The sequence below is a fragment of the Prenolepis imparis genome, unplaced genomic scaffold, assembly GCF_030444845.1.
Source record: "Prenolepis imparis isolate NDT839.2.m4 unplaced genomic scaffold, iyPreImpa1.0 SCAF_6, whole genome shotgun sequence".
In the NCBI taxonomy this organism is placed as follows: domain Eukaryota; kingdom Metazoa; phylum Arthropoda; class Insecta; order Hymenoptera; family Formicidae; genus Prenolepis; species Prenolepis imparis.
Genome location: NW_028141164.1, coordinates 3,380,039 through 3,398,023, shown reverse-complemented (window position 1 = coordinate 3,398,023; position 17,985 = coordinate 3,380,039). Strand labels below are relative to the sequence as shown.

Sequence of the window (17,985 nt, the reverse complement as noted above, 5' to 3'; positions counted from 1 at the left end):
ATCGATGCTGGGCAAAAATGAATATGAAGTTACTGCATACAACCTACTCAATTGTATCAACGTCTATATAATCGAGCACAGAGAGAGCTTCATACCGAATCATCCATAGTGAGATGGAGAGCCAAATTGCGTTTTCTTTCGAGATTCATCCGATCGGAGATTTGAATCAGGTTAGCCTGCTCGAGGCGGAGAGACCGTCTTAATTCCTGCAGTTTCCACCCCGCCTCAATCTGCTTCTCAACTATTTGCCTCTGCAAGGCGGCGATCCGCCGGTTTAAAGCGTCGTAATCCGCTTGCAGCGGATCGCCACCGTAGTCCCAATTAATCGCCGATCGATCGCAGGTTGCAGGACTGTCTTGTTGCACCATGCTTGAAGTCAATAGACAAATCTTGTCGTGCAGCTCGGCCAGTTGCGTCAGCGTCAAAGACTAAAAGAGAAACGAATCGTTCGCGTTTTAAAAAATTGTAGAACCCTAAGAACACTCTCATATATCTGTTACGATTTAATAGATATGAGGAAGGGAACCGCGACGAGATTAGCAAAATGAACTCTTATCACTACACGCACGTACCTTCAACCAAGATTCAGGGTCAAAAGCTGCAAGCTCATCGCCATTATCCGCACCTGCAACCTTGGTAACTTCTACACCAAGCTCCTAGAAACGATTCATTTCCCGCGTTAATATGCACAAGTCGGAAATTTCGAATTACCCTCTTGATAAATCATCAAATAAAAAGCCGCGAATTAAACTAATGCTTTTATTATTCTCACCGACAATTGTTTTATATATTTCTCGTTGTCTCTCTTGCATTGATTGAGAAGTTCCAATAATTTATCAATGTTTTGCACGTCGATTTCCGCCAGATAAATATTCTTGGACAGTTTTTGCGATTCTTTTAATAACTCTACGATGGATGGCACCGTCCAGTCCGTAATCTCGAAATCATCGACCAACGTCGTCGCCATTGCGGGTTTCGTAGAAATTTTACCGTCTATATAGTGTATGTAATCACGCACACGTTGCACGGCTATTATCGCAAAAATAAATATCACCTTGTAGAATCACCTTGTAAAGATTATGTAATAAGATTTCGTTTTGTTTCACACTTCCTACTTCATACAAAATTTATTTAAAATACCACTTACTATTACATTCCTATAAAATTTTTATCAACATTATGTAATTAATAGAAGAGATTAATGATTTAATATTTGCAAAATGTTGTTTTCAAATATCACAAGTTTATGGAAATGTTAATTTTATTAAGATATTAGTCCGACTCTCTAATTAAGGGCTATGAATAAGCAAATACACATTTTTCTCACGATGCGATAAAAACTGTCGAGGTGAAAAAACAGTTAAAAAGTTTTTATGCAAGTTTTACCGTCATATTGCTTTTCAATCTGCTTCTTTAGTAATTCATTCGCCTTAACGAAGTCGCCGCATTCATCCGGTTTAATCACGCCAGCCTCTGGAATTATAAAGATGTCTTCTTTTTAAATGCAAGCGCGGCCGACGAATTCAATGGCGAGAAAAAGGCTCGTCGAAAACCACGAATGAATGAAACGCATTACGCGACTAAATTATGCCCATCGATTTAAATAGTTATGCGATAAAAATGATGAATATTTAATTTTCTAGCGTGCTATATATAATATTTTATATTAATAATATTAAAAAGGAATCCGTGTACAGACAAACCTGCGGCAGGAGAAAGAGAAGATTTCAGTAGTCTATTTTCATGCCGCAAATTGTCAAGTTGTTCGTTCAAATGTTTATTCTCTTCTTGACAACGATCCAATTCGGATTTTAGATTCGCATTTTCGGTTTTTAAAATATCATTTTCGGTGAATAGTTTGCGGATTTGATCCATCGATTCATCGATTTCCTCTAGTCGTTTAGGGGAAATTATTCTCTCATCTCGCTGAATTTTTAATTGATCTAATTCTAATTTAAGATCATTATTAATAATTTTTAATTTATCATTTTCTTCTTTCGCTTGTATCAAATCTTCTCTCATCATTTCCATCTCAGTTGTCAATTTTTTTAATTCATCTCTTAGACTGTCGATATCCTTTGGAAAGTAGTCTTCTGATTTCTTGATCTCTTCTTTTAGTTTATCGATATCGATGTGCTTTCTTCTCAGATCATCTCGCAACTCTTCATTTTCCATCGTTAACTTTTTTAAATCTTGCTGCGCTTTATCATACTCTATCAATAATTTCGTAAGGTCATCTTTTACTTTATCCAACTCGATCCAAGCATTATTTAACTTGACATTCGTGTCCCTATTTTCGTCCTCTAATTTGCTACATTCCTTCGTCAATTTGTTGTTTTCAATCTCGGATCTTCTCAAATCCTCCCGTAACATCAACACTTGATCTTCCAAAGCGGTCGATTTGATCGTTAGCTGCTCGTTGTCCGCTCGGCATCTATTTAAATCGTCCTGCAAATGAGTCAAAGAGTCTTTTAAGACATCCAATTCCTTCAAGGCGGCGCTCCTGTCTGTTTTCACTGCATTCAGATCCTTAACTAAGTCATCGATCTGCGCTTGTGCGTCATCAGCACGAGCCTTTGAAATCGCGGCCTGAATTTTCGCGTCGTTCATCTCCTTTTCGAGCCTCTCTCTCTCCCTCTCTTTTTCACTCGATAAGTCAACAAGCTGTCCTTTAAGAAATTTAATCTCCGTTTCGGCATCGCCGAGTATTTTCTTCAACTCATCGATCTCTACCTTTAAATTGCTGTTCTGATTCCTGGACTTGTCGAGATCGTTCTTCGCTATTGTTAAATCTAACTTGAAGGAATCGAGTTCTGTCGCTATTTTAGTATTTTCGTTTCTCAAAACGGTATTTTCATCCTTCAATCCAGTATATTGTTTATTCACATCATTCAATTCCTTCTTTAAGCTCTCGTTATCCGCGCGCGTTTTATCCATTTCTGCCTTCAGCGCTATTAATTCGCCGCCTAGAACGATCATCTCCTTCTCGGCAACTTCCTTGGCAGCTTTATTCGATACAACTTCTTTACCTAATCTACCCACTTCCATTCGTAAACCGTCTAACTCGCTCAGAAGCGCTTTCTTCTCTTCTAGCAATGCAGCCACGTCATATTGTAATTTGTTCATCTTGTCCTGCGCATCGATCGATGCTTCTCTTAAATTTTTTACTTCGTCGTTCAGCTTGTTATACATTAGTTTAACTGAATCCAAATTTTTTTGCAACTTTTCTAAATCCGCTCTCAATTTATTGTTTTCCGATTCGCTATTAGATAAGTCTGACCTAATTTGTTCCGATAATGCCTGCTCACCTATCAGATTGGATGTCAAAGTTCTAATTTCAGCTTTCTGTCTATCATCCTCGCCTTTTAGTTTGCTAACTTCTTCCTCAAATTTCTGTCGTTCCTGCGTCAAACTCATGTTCTTTAATTTCAAACCATCAATTTCGGATATTAGTTTCGTTGATTCATTTTTCAATTCACCGTTCTCAATTATTAATGTATTTGTTTTCGATTTTAATGCATCATTATCAGCTCTTAAAGCTAATATCTCATTTTTCGTGTTCTCAAACTCTACTTTTAACGTTGATACTTGACGTGACAGATTTTCCTCTTTGCCTCTCATCTTATCGTTCTCCGCTCTTAATTTAGTCAATTCATTTTTCAATGCTTCGAGTTCTTCTTTCAGTGCAATGATCTCGTCGCTGACTTTCGCTAATTCTCCCACAGCCTCTTCTTTAGCAGATTTTTCGGCGAATAAAGTCAGATTTAGTGTTTCCAGTTGATTTTTAAGCTCTGTAATTTCTTCTTCGAGCTTAATCTTTTCATTTTTATAAGTAGTTCTCTCCTTCTCTAATGATTGTCGTTGAACCTATGAATTATCAAAATAATTATTATCAAAAATAAAAAGTTAAACGCGAGGAATACAAATTAATTATCTTTACCTCACAAACGTTTAACTCTTCCTTTGTCTTTTCATTCTCGATAGATAATTTATCCATTTCCATCTTAAGTTTGCAATTCTCTATTTTCCAATATTCTATATCTTCTTCCGACTTAGATAACTGCGATTGAAGATTAGATATTTCCGGTCTCAAATTATTAATCTCGCTCGTCATCTCAGCATTCGCAATTTTTAAATTCGACAATTCCTCGCCCAGACTCAACAATTCTTTCTTGAGAGCATCTCTCTCTTCTTTCAGAGCAAGATTTTGCACTTTTATCTCATCGATCTTCGAGATCAAATTTTTCATTTCGTTCTTCAATGCCGTTAACTCTTCCTGAATGTCTCGTTTAGCAGCAGTTTCTGCACTCAGGTTCAGTTTTAGTTTGCTGATCTCATCTTGCAAAACGTTGATCTCGTTTTGTACCTCGTCTTTATCAGTCTGTAAACTAATGATCTGAGGCTCGAGCAATTTAACTCGCTTCTCGGCGTCCTCAAGTTGGTTTCTTAATTTATTTACTTCATCCGTCGATAACTTCACTTGTTCTTCCATTTCGCCTACCTTTGTCTTTAGCTTATCATTTTCATCTTTGTAGTTATCCGTTTCCGCTTTAATAGCTTTGTTGTCTACTGCCATTCGGTGAATGTCTGCCCTTAGTTGTTCATTTATAACTTTCGCCTCCTTCAGTTCATTATTTAAGCCAGCCGTTTCTTTCCGCAAATCTACAACTTCGTTATTTACTCTTATTAATTCGTTACCTGTATCATCTATCTCCTTCCTCAGATTTTCTATTTCGGATAATAATTTTGTTACTTCTATCTTCCCATCATCCGCCTCTTGTAACAATTTTCTGTTCTCCAACTTTAACTTTGCCATTTCGCTTTGCAGAGCATTGAAATCTGAGTATAACTTATTATTATTTACATTAGCCTTCTCCAATTCTTCCGTAAGAATTTCATTCTTGATTTTAAACTCGTCCAATTGTTTCTCTGCGTCATATAACGCTGAATCTATCTTAGACAAATCGTCTTTAAGAAGAATATTTTCAGATTTTAAGTTGTCTCTCTCGACTGTCAAACTGTCTTTTTCCGCTTTAACAACAACACTTTCATTTTTTAGTTTATTGTTCTCAATATTCAATTTATCCATTTCTTGCAGAGCCTTCTCCAATTCTTCCGTAAGAATTTCATTCTTGATTTTAAACTCGTCCAATTGTTTCTCTGCGTCGTATAACGCTGAATCAGTCTTAGACAAATCGTCTTTAAGAAGAATATTCTCAGATTTTAAGTTGTCTCTCTCGACTGTCAAACTGTCTCTTTCCGCTTTAGCAACAACACTTTCATTTTTTAGTTTATTGTTCTCAATATTCAATTTATCCATTTCTTGCAGTAATCTATCGAAACCGTCCTTTAATGCAACTCTTTCGGATTTTAATTGATCCGTCTCCACCACTTGCTTCTCCAATTCTTCCGTAAGAATTTTATTCTTGATTTTAAACTCGTCCAATTGTTTCTTTGCGTCATATAACGCTGAATCTGTCTTAGACAAATCGTCTTTAAGAAGAATATTCTCAGATTTTAAGTTGTCTCTCTCGACTGTCAAACTGTCTCTTTCCGCTTTAGCAACAACACTTTCATTTTTTAGTTTATTGTTCTCAATATTCAATTTATCCATTTCTTGCAGTAATTTATCGAAACCGTCCTTTAATGCAACTCTTTCGGATTTTAACTGATCCGTCTCCATTACTTGTTTCTCCAATTCTTCCACAAGAATTTCATTCTTGATTTTAAACTCGTCCAATTGTTTCTTTGCGTCATATAACGCTGAATCTGTCTTAGACAAATCGTCTTTAAGAAGAATATTCTCAGATTTTAAGTTGTCTCTCTCGACTGTCAAACTGTCTCTTTCCGCTTTAACAACAACACTTTCATTTTTTAGTTTATTGTTCTCAATATTCAATTTATCCATTTCTTGCAGTAATCTATCGAAATCGTCCTTTAATGCAACTCTTTCGGATTTTAACTGATCCGTCTCCACCACTTGCTTCTCTAACTCATCCCGTAAATGCTTATTCTCAGATAATAATTGATCAACTTCCGCTTTAACATTATTATTTTCGCCTTTCGCAGATTCTAATTCCTTAATCATATTATCAAGATTGTTTTTCAGAGCAACATTTTCTTCTTTAAGTTCATTAGTCTTCAATTTAGTATTTTCCAATGCCTTCTTCAAGAATTCATTCTCAGTCCCAAGACTATGCAAATTGTCTCCCGCATCCCCCAGCTCCTTTTGCGCCACTTGAAATTTTTCTTCCTGGAGACGCAGGTTAACATTCAACTTATCGATCTCGTTCCTTAACTCGTTATTTTCGTCTTTCATTCTCTTCAATTCCTCTTGTGTTTCTCGTACTTCTTTATCTAATGACGCATTCTTAATACTTAATTCATTGCACTCGGATTTCATTGTTTCAATATGCTTCCTCAGGGATTCGCTTTCGTTGTTTAGTTTATTTATTTCATCATTTCTCTCTGACACAACGTTCCGCATCTTTCCTAATTCATCGAGAAGTTCCTTTTTCTCTATCTCGAGATTATACAGTTCAGACTTCATATCTTCGATCTCGCTCTGCAACTTGCTCACGCCTAGCATAGCTAGTTCAGACTGCCGCAGGCTTCCAAGAAGCTCCGCAATCTGCAAACAACTCCAATTGTCATGAATACCGAATTGAACAAGTCTAAACATATCTCTCGATATTATATGTCTCATTGCTCGATAAAACAAAAATATCTATACATATAGAATATTTACAACTTTTAACGCATACATGCGATTGATTGCAAAATATCTCTGCAGACACAGACAAATAAAATGAAATACCTTATCGTCAGGTTCTTCTTTTTTAATCTCAACTACTTCGTCCACCGTGTCTTTTCGGCTGACGGTCACCTGATCCATATCTAATGCCAATGCAGCGGAAGTCGCTTTCTGCTCTTCAAGTTCGCTCTTTAGAGCCTTCGCGTAAGCCGTTTTCTCGTCCAAATGCGTTTTCAATTCAGCCAGAAGCTCTTCGCAATTCTGAAGCCGGCTTAGTAACGTCGACGTATCTATTTCTTCCTCATCTATAGACGGAGGAGCGACACTGTCTTTTAAGATCGGTACAGCAACCTCCTTGATCGAACGAATTTGCATCAACTCTGCTTGCAGACGCTCGTTCTCTATTCGTAGATTTTCGTAGCTCTCTGAGAGATCCACCGACGTCTGCATTGATCTCTCGACAACCACGGACACCTGTTGATCGGCTTTCTGACCATCTTTCATTAACTCGCGAAGCTTTGCCCTCAAACGGTTTAATGCCGCGCAGGAAGTATCCTCCTCGGCTTCCGTCAGTTTCAGCTTAAAATGCGATATCGTGTCTCGCATTCTGTTGAAATATTAACAGTTTATACGTAATTATATTGATGTTCTGCGTTTAATGAAGATGGATGGTTTTCAAGGAAAGATTGGGAGCAAATAAAGTGTGATTAATCTTCCTTCAAAGCTATAACTTTGCAAGATATAAGACGAAAGCTTTTAACCATTAATTTCTAAACGATTAAGTTGATATTAAATTCATAGAATGCGGCGTTTTTTCCCTACTTATTACTATATAAATATTTCTCTGTCTATTTTTCAAAACGAATATGTAGAAAGACACATTGCCGTCTTGGCAAAATTTCAATTAGCATTAGTACTGTTTCTTTTCAGCAGTGAAACGATCTCTCAGCGCTGCTATTTTTTCCCTCGTGTATTTAACTTTCTCGCAAGGATCGTCGCAGCAATCTCGTTCGGTGAGGCTCTCCTCGAGGTTGCGAACTTTTTCTGCCAGTTCCTCATTTGCATTCTGCAGTCTTTCGTTTTCCTCGCGATAATGCACGAGCAAGGGATCGGGACCAAATATTCTGTCGGGCTTCGCACCTACATGAAAATTATTTGACCGCTCGAAATATATTCGTAATCCTCTTTTATGCAGCTAAAAAGAACGCGGATCTCTCTTGCGGTGCGCTATGCATACCGATTCCGCAGAATTAAAAGTGAAGAACAAGAATTTATAATATTTAATATATAACATGTAAAATAATATTATAAATTATAATATATAATATATAGGAATATAATAGAGCACATTTCCACGTTGAATTATATAATTAAATTGAAAAACTATTTTATCTCAATAAAATTATGCAAAACTGACTGATATAGAATGAAATTTTTATTGCAAAAATTTTTATACTAAAACTATTTTAAAAGTGGAACATGACCGACATTATTCCTCGCCTGATTCGAACGGTATATAAGAAATGTAATAATAAAAAAGCAAAAAAGAAAAAGAAACATTCGGCTATGGAGTAGAACATTGATACCGAATGATTGTAGGGCTTGTTTCAGAGACCTATTTTCACTCTCGAGTTGCAACCGTTCCATGCGCCACTTCTTCATCTGGCACTTCATTACCGTCAGCTTTCGCAGGGCAAACGGTAGATCGTAGATCTCCGATTCTTTCGAATTGTCGCTGAAAGGATTGTAATCGCAGCAGCAGCACGGTTCGTGCGGTGGTTCGATCGATTTCGGCGTCCTCGGTGCATGGCATCCGCATGAACAAAACGGCGATGCGTATCGATCCTCCATGGTCTCTGTTATAATTTGGAGGAGACCACGCTTAACCCCTCAGCGCGTAAATTTATTCCTAAAATATTCGCGTCTCTGCAACGATTGCGATATTTTTAAAAGCGTATAAAAAATTTAACTTGACGTCTAATAATCTGATCAAATTTTGTATTATACTTTTTTCAATATTGAGTCGACAAACATTATCGGAAAATAAGTTGGTTTAGCTCAAATCAATTCATAATTCACGTCTGTCGAGTGATCTAACATTGTTCGTGTGAACATTTCTTGCCGATTTGTTTTTTACGTAAGTTTCGCGCGAGAAAATTCGCGAGACGTCAGTTATATTTTTGGACTAGGTTGAAATTATTCTCGACGAGCTCAAAACTGACACGAGATCGCTATAACTCGATTTATTAATATCGCGAATTAAACTTTGGATGATTACATTGAGAATTCTAATTCTAAGATTACACATCAAGAATTTCGGTTACATCTCGAGAAATCTCACGTTAGAGATCCCATCTCGGGGTAGCTTATGGCAGGTTTTGGATGGAGACATTAGAGGACACGCGCATTATTCACCAAGTTTCCTCTCGCGAAGTTCGCGCACCGGGAAACCGGAAGTACCGGTTATGTACGACCCACATAATTAAGCGGTCGCTATAATTGAATTGCGCGCACAGTATGCCCGGCGAGTCCTCGTTAGAACAGTCTTATTAGGTGTTCCGATATTGAGGGGCCGGCGCAGCGATACTGAACGCTTCTTAAGTTTCGAGAGTTTCGAGAGCACTTGAACCACGGTTCGGTTCTGTTCAAGAACTTATCGAGAGGTCCCGTCATCAATTAAATCTGCGCGGTAATTGCAAAGGAAAGAGGAAAACAGCGGCGGTACGGAGGTCCCGAACTTCACGAAACTTTGCGTCCCGTTTTTGCTCACCCTTTTGCCGCCGTTACTCGTGCAAAATCATCGAATTTCATTAATCGAATTGGCGTAACGAAACAACGGACCGGCTCTTACGAGATGTTTTATAAATATAAATATATTGTACATAGAAATGACATGCTGCCACACGACACGTTGTCGCATGCTGACAAATTTCGAAACGGATTGAAGATATCTCTATTTGTATTTTTCTGTCACGTCTATATAAATATCGATTTCTCTTACCTTTGGATACATTCGCTCCTTCTCTCAAGATGTTCCAATCTACAAAAATTTTCAAGTATTAGTTTTTCAAATATTGGCAAAACGTTTATAGAAGATTTCAAAAATTCGAGTACACGTCATAATAAGAAAAAAAAAAAAATATTCATCGATATTTATCACAATACTTATATTAAATATATAAACAACGTTTAACCACAACAAAATTAATTAATATTATTCTAATAAAAATTAATATAAAGGTAACTGGCTTTTGCTAAATATTTTCAAAAGTTTTAAAAACTTTTTTCATCTGACATTAATATTTAGCAAAATTATCACGCTTAATATATTATGTTATATGTTACATAACCCCGGGAAAATTTAAGAAGCGACACAATGAACGACGGATATCTCGACGATTACTTGCCAGTAATCGCGATTGACGTCGCCATCGAAGAGAAGACGAGAATCGCCAAGATGGCTGTTACAACTTTGCATAAACTGCATAATATGATGCGGCAGATGAAGGATTGGCGGGACGACAGCGCGAAGCTGAAGAGCAATATCTGGCGAATGAAAATGGCTTTGCGCGCGGACAAGAATGAGAACGATAACCAACAGATCGACCCTTTGATCGTGTATCAGAGGGCAGAAATTATCCGATTGGAACAGGCGAACGACACTCTGGAGAACGAGGTAACGAGTCTGAAAGACGTCCTGACGAAAGTCGAAGAGGATATCGCGCGTGTCGCCGTCTCCGAGATCAGCGATAAGATCGCCAGGATCGAAGACGCGTTCTCCAGCGAGAGGGAACGTCTGAACGATGAAATTCTGCACCTGAGGAGGCAACTGAGGGAAGCTGAGGAGAACGAGACGAGCGTGCTCAAACAACTCAGGGAGAAGCTGAACGAGTTCGAGAGAGGTGATCGAACATTAGAAGCATTATTCGCGAACGCGATCGGCAAAATTGTCGAGACGATTGTCGGTCTCTCGGAGGAGCTCGTAAATGTTAGCGAAAACCTGTATCGGTTTAAGGCAAAAAATAGAAACTTGCGTTTCAAGCTGAATAAATTGAAAGCTATGCTAAGGTTGAGGTGCGGTAGCAGCGCGGAATATTGCAAGAAGATCGGCGAATTCAACAATCTTGCGGAACAATTGATGGGAGAGATGGGCCGGTTGAAAGTTATTCGCGAGAACGCGAATTGCGGCGAAAGTTCAGACGCTACGGATATTTCAGATGTTGTTAGACACGTGGAAAGCTTGATGAACGACTTGAGGAACAATTTGAAGAACGATCACCAGGCGATTATCGCCGCAGGCGATCCAGATTGTTTGAAATACATGAAGAAAGTAGTTAATCTAAAAGTAAATCTGAGAGTGTTGTCTGTAGAACTTAGACGATCGAACGTGCCGATACATAAACGATCGTGCGAGAGTGTCCAGTACAAAAAGTATTTAGAAACAGCTTCATCATTGAATAATTTCTTAAAAGAGATCGATATAGAAATTGAGAAAATAAAAATAAAGCCGATGGACAAATATTGCAGAATCGGTGGCGTCAGCGGCTCGCAATATATGACAAAAATCATAGAACTTGAAAATATTGTTAGAAAATCAACCGCGATAATCGCGGTCATAAAACAGAGTCCGTTTGAAATTATAAATGTTAATGGGAAAGTAATGAAAGAGCTGAAAGACTTGATCGATCGATTGTATTGCAAAATCAAGGATCTCGAAATTTTCGATGATCGCGCGAGTTTATGCGAAAGAACCGTACACCTTGAAAGCTTGATTATGAATCTGAAAGTGGAACTGATGGAGAAAAACGAGCGTATAAATGCGTTGAACGATAACTATGTAAGCGTTAAATTAACATTAGAAGGAAATTGTAAGAAATACGAGAGGATCATCGATGACATAAGCGAGGAAAACAAAAGTCTTCAAGAAGATATAAAGAAAAGGAAACAAGAAATATTAGAACTGTCGCGTGATCGCGAACATTCCGAGCAGCGTGTCGCGGAAATGCAACTGATGAAGGTTGAAATTGACGCGGTAAGAAAAAAATTGCAGGACCTTTGCGATGACAAAGAGACGTTATTAGGGCAAATAGAAGAGCTGCGTAATACTCTCCGAGAGAGAGACAAGAAAATTGAGGATATTATTATTCAGCGGAATGCGCTGAAAGGGGTCCTCGGGGCCGAGGTGGAGGACCTAAAGATGAAACTTGGGATCGCTTCCGACGAAAATGTAAAATTGAGAAGTATAATTGAGGGACTTCGGAAACAGGAGGAAAGCGTGCGACTGGACAAATTGAAAAGTTCCGTGGAGGAAAGCGGCGGCGAGAACAACCAAGACAATAGCGAATATTCGCGAGAGCGTGCGCGAAACCTCAGGGATGAAGAGCGTTTGAAAGCCGAGTCAAATGAGTCTGAAATAACCCTGAACGAGGCGAACAAGCGAATCGGCTACCTGAAACGCTCACTGGATAAAGCAATCGACGACAGAGCGAGACTGGAGGATGAAATTTTTAATTTAAAGTCTAATGAACAATCGTTGACGTATCGATCGAACGTCCAGACGAGCGCCGCCAAGGAAACATCGAGAGAATCCGACCGAAATAGAGCGACGGCAAAGAACAAAACGTTAGGGAGTAAAGTCAAACAGCTTCAGAACGAGAAAGAACAACTTGAGGTGGAGTTGTCGAAGTTGAGATCCGAAAAAGGATTACTGGATAAGTCGATGGCTGATGCCAATAACAAGTGCGCCGCGTTGCATGATCAAGTTAACAAATTTAAGTCCGAGCGTAACGGCCTGCGGGAGAAGATAAGCGAGCACGAAACTACAACGGAGAATTTAAAGTTTGAGTTGAAGAAGGCACGAGAGGATCTCGAAGACGCGGTCGCTCAATCGACGCGACTGCGATCGGAGAATTCAAGGATCATCGGCGATTTAGATGCGCTTTCTCTCCAAACTAGCGAGGCCGAGGATCGCGTACGAGTGCTGTTGACAGAAAAGAACGAGCTGGTGACGCGTATTAACGAGCTCGATGATGAGAATGCCGTCCTGCGAGAGCGCTTGAATAAGGCGAAAGCGGAGAATGAATATTTTTCCGCGGAATTGAATAAATCAAGAGTCGAAAATGACAAAGCGGAGGCGAGGAATGCTCTCCTGCAGGTCACCTGTGACGAGAAGGAAAGGGATAACGGTGAGGTGAGAAAAGAAAGGGACGACGCAAGGGAGAGACTTAATGAAATCGGTAACGAGTGCAGGATATTCGGTAATCAATTGAGAATCGAGCGAACGAAGTATGAAGCGTTGCGATTTGTCGCAGCCGCGTTACACCACGAAAATAATGAGGACAAGGGTCACTTAAATAAGATCAACCTGGTGTATCCGTTTGTAATGGACTACGAGCGGGAATTCGCGAACGCTCATAACAAGGTTAAATACAGGCAGGATTATTCGGATGCCACGCGTACAAGCATAAAGGTCGAAATTGGCGAGCGAAGGCACGACGAAACAGAACTCAAAGTAAAATCTGATACATACACGGGCCATGATGACAAAGTAAAGATCAAAGGCAAGCCCAATGACGAACTAAAGAGGCTGAGAACGGAGAATAAGGCTTTGAAATTGGAGCGGGCAAATTTGAGATCCGAAAACTCCGAGATTACGCTGGAACTGGCTCGCACAAAAGACGAATTCGAGAGTCCGCTAACGTGGACGAAAGAATCTAACGACGAAGAAATTATCGGCTCTATCTTGAGGGAATTTGACATCGTAAATATCTGGTATAGAAAAGAGATAAGCAATTATTTCCGTTATTTCCATGAACTGAAGATGCTCGACGATAAAGAGAGGTCTACGGTTGCTATCGATCAGCTCCAAGTCGAAAATAGAGCCCTGAAGATGAAAGTAGATATTCTGCGTGATAGTCTCAACTTCAGCCTGATGAACGGCGAGAAAACGAAGACCGACTTCGGTAGAGCGACGGAGGAGATTCAGGCTTTGAAACTCGAGCTGATGAATCTAAGGGACGAGAAAGCGGCGTTGAGGTCACGGCTCGAGATGTTTAAGAAAGAATTAAACGCATTAAAATCCGAGAAGATGGCTTTAAAGGATGAGCTCGTTGCTTCGAGGAAGTCGAACTTCGATCTCAGACTTAAAGTGAACGGCTTATTAAGTGTTAACGAAAAGTTAAAGGAGACAAATGTGGGATTAGAAGGTCATTTGCGGGACACATTGAAAGAGATGAATGAACATGCCGCACTGTTCGTAACATCGGAGAAAAGCTCCAGAAATAATTTTGAAAGCACGTTAAATGACGATCTAAAGAGGTATAATTTTCCGAAAAGAAATTTACGTACAATCAATCGTCTCGACTGTGCTTTCTCCAAGAATCCTGGACTACAATTCATCGAAGAAGATCTACAACATATAGAAGGACAAAAATAAATGAGTTAAATCTTGAAATTGATAAATACATAATATATTGAATTTTGCACATATTTTATAATTTGTTGAATTTTATCCGCGTCATTATTTAATTTATCATAAAATTATCATCATTAATCCTAATTAAAAATACAAGTTTGATATATAGTGAAATTATATATCAGAATCATAATACATAGCTTATAATTTGTTAGATAAAAAATGTGTAGCTACGTATAATTTTATTACGCTCTGATAACTTGTCATTGCTTTGAATACCTTCGCGTATACTTTATTTACCTTCTTTACTTGATAAAGGTTTCACGTAAAGTTCTTCTAAAATTCATAAAGATAACTCGTGTTCTCTTAGCAAGCACCAAAGAATCATTTTAAGAGCGACTGACAAAACCTCCTGAAAGCGCGCAGCTACTTAATCTTCAGCGCTTTTAGAACGACGAGTAGTTAAAGCCAAACAGGACAATGACAACAGCAGCGTGACGACGATAAGGACGAAGTGCGGTGTCGGTGGAGCGCGTAATAATGCATTTTAATCGCGTGCGCATGTCGAGCCATTATCGCATACTCTACGACCACGGCATCACGTCGAAAATTCTCATCTGAGATTATTTCAGCAAAAAGCCGAAGCTCGTTCTGCGGCATAGTTGCTCTGCTCATCTATCATTCCCCTAGACTGCCAGAGTGCAACGTGGCACGTTGCAAATAAGTGCGGATAGTCCTCGAGCATTCCTGCAACCGTATCCATCTCTTTTATATCTCTCGGTCTTTAATTTTCAATTTTGATCACTATAAAGTGTACCATAATTAGATTACAATTAGATATTTGCAAAGAAAAAACAACGCTTCTATTTTACTGAGTTCGCGAAATCGTTCTTAGCCAACAGAAATAAATAATAATTCATGTAACGTAATAAATTTTCGAAATATTACCAAAAAAATCAATAGAGATAATTATCTTTACCGTACTTATTTTAATCGCGACACTTATTTTAATCACAATATTTTCAAACTTATTTCGTGATAATTATCTTTGTTTATACTTTTTTCTAACGAGTTTGTTAAATATCGCTATACATGTTTTGTAAATTATATGCATATGATTTTTACTTGAACTCAAATACTAAAATTTTATCGCCAGAGTTGAATATTTTATATCTGTGTTCTTTGAAGCATCTCTGATGTCATACTGTGGTTATTTAAAAGTGATCTCACTCGTAAAATAGATCATTGCTTTCTTTCGTTAAATTTCTCTTTTTGTGTGTAATAAAAATTTCACGTCGCATATTCGCTTGAACGATATAAGAAATAAAATAGTACATTTCAGTATATTGCGCTTATACATATATCTGGGCGTTAAATTTTTGTCAAATTATATTCATCGAATAGATTAAATATTTTACTTGCACAATTACAATAGCCTGTTTTTTATGTTCATCATTTCCTTCTACTAATTTTTCTTTTGCCTAATAAGCACACAATCACCTTTATCGCGATTAGTCAGCAACGAGTTAAAATCAACATATTTATCTACGCGAAGGAGCAAACGGCTCACTAATTAGCAAAGCTCGAGATGACTGCACCATGCATATGTGTATATAATAAATGTACGGGATATTTTTGAAAAAATAGATTTAAATATAATCGGATACGACACCAAGCAATCAAACTTTTTATTTTAAACTAGAACAACATAAGCGCAAGTTACGCGCACGCCATTTCTCGATTTTATATTTAAAAGATTGATATTAAAAAATTTATATAACGTTTATTTAAACTCCATTAATATTTTTTGACAGAAATTAGCTGATTAAATCGTTAATTTGCAAATTAAATTGAAAAGAATATATGTTTTATAAATGAATAATTTAAAAGAATATATGTTTTAAAAATTAAAATAATATGTTTTAAATAATATATTATAGTTATTTAAATGCGAATAATATTTTGTGACAGAAATCAGCTGATTTCTGTCACAAAATATTAATCGCAGATAAGGCATTATAACATATTATTTACAACATATTATTATTTTAAATTTTACAACCTATTATTATTTTAAAATTTAATTAGCAAATTAACGCTTTTATTTTTTATTGAAATAATAATGTAAAATAATAATGTTGTAAACAATATATTATAAAACTTGAAACTCGAATAATATTTTTTGACAGAAATCAGCTGATAACTGTCAAAAATATTAATCGAGTTAAAAGAACTATAAAATATCATTTAAAACATATTACTATTGTAATTTTTATAACATATTATTTCAAAATTTAATTAGCAAATTAATGCTTTAAACAGCTGATTTCTGTCAAAAAATATTAATAATAAAGCGTTTATTTGTTAATTAAATTTTGAAATAATACTATATTAAAAATATTGAGATAGTAATATATTTTAAAATAACATGTTATAATACCAGTAATACCTTATCCGTGAATAATATTTTAAATCAAATAAAATTCTTATCAAGATATTTCTATTTGTTTTATTATCTTGATATTACATCTTAATTAAGAGAGAGAGAGAAAGAGAATCACAAGAATCAAATATTGAGTCATTTTGCACTAAAATAATCATTATATTTTGTTTAATATTATGTATGAAATTTGGTTGAAATATAATAATATACTTTCCATTTTTATTTTCATCTATTACAAATTTTTCATTGAAATTTATAAGTTATAGATAGAATTTGTGAAATAGAATAATAATCATATCCGACAGGGTAAAGCCGGATATTGTATAGTTTAGCTGACCAACAGCCTCGAAATTGTTACACAAAAAAATACGCAATCGTAATAGTTTTTATACTCTACGCGTAATTTTTTTATTTCTACAATACGCATATGGAATACGCACGAAATAAAAGCGCACTCGTATGCGATATGGAAACGTGTTCCGAAGTATATATTTTGTAATATCTTTCGTTGATAAATCAACTGATATCCTGTGTAACAGTGAACGTTACGCACATAAAACCATTGAATTGTCGTAACGACAGATGTTACAACTGCTTCTTTGTTTTGCGACTCTGCACACGAGATTCACATCGATGAGAATTTTTCTGCTCGTGACTCTATGTTATCGCAGATTAAATATTTTTTATCCGAAAAAATATTATGTATATATATAATAATAAAGATGTATACATTTGTATGCATACAATTATACATCATATAAGTGATTTCAAATGAAGATATCTTTCCACTCGCGAAATTAATCCAACCAAAATTGTGAAAAATATGAATATATAAGAATTAATTCAAATACTTATTTCATATCTTGTATTCCGTTATTAGTGGATAATAATATAACTTTATAATAACATAATAATGTACGCAATATAGCTTTACAATAGAAAAAATCATTTCTTTATGTAGATAAATCTTTTCTCCATCACGATACACAGTTTCCTGCTAAAAGTATTTTATGAAATTGACACTTAATATTTCTTTTAATTTTGAAATAAAAAAAGACACGTCTAGAGAATTCATTCAAATCTGTACACCTAAAAATAAGAGATTATTTCAGAATTTATCACAAAATGTGAGTTTTGCTTTTCTATTTTTTTGCTCCTCAATCGACGTGTTTCTAAAATTCTTTTCATTATAGTCATGCTGTATGTAACACAGAGACACACAATGAACGCAGGTCGTTGTAAATAAAGCACAATGCATCGAGTTGCACAGTCAGATTGCGTTTCGCAAACGCCGTCCACATGCTGGCCCACGATTAAACAGACTTTAATTGTGGAAAATCACTGTAATCACGAAACGCGCCGGCGTAGCTCGTT

At 36.7% G+C, this 17,985-nt stretch overlaps 2 protein-coding genes across 2 annotated transcripts; one reads left to right on the top strand and one right to left on the bottom strand.

Moving 5' to 3' along the window:
- Nucleotide 1: 1 nt before the first annotated feature.
- On the bottom strand, nt 2-8,618 carry LOC145937016 (uncharacterized). The gene is made up of 11 exons (XM_083039750.1): nt 8,341-8,618; nt 7,672-7,894; nt 6,818-7,361; nt 5,708-6,631; nt 3,941-4,900; nt 3,727-3,867; nt 1,704-3,180; nt 1,387-1,473; nt 773-1,029; nt 573-656; nt 2-428 (listed from the first exon to the last, which is right to left on the bottom strand). The coding sequence occupies exons 1-11, from the start codon at nt 8,603-8,605 to the stop codon at nt 90-92; spliced, it is 5,301 nt and encodes a 1,766-aa protein (XP_082895876.1). The 5' UTR covers nt 8,606-8,618; the 3' UTR covers nt 2-89.
- Nucleotides 8,619-10,130: 1,512 nt separating this feature from the next.
- LOC145937175 (uncharacterized) lies at nt 10,131-14,189 on the top strand. Its single transcript, XM_083040085.1, has one exon. It carries the CDS (start codon nt 10,131-10,133, stop codon nt 14,187-14,189), a length of 4,059 nt encoding a protein of 1,352 aa, XP_082896211.1.
- Nucleotides 14,190-17,985: the final 3,796 nt, after the last annotated feature.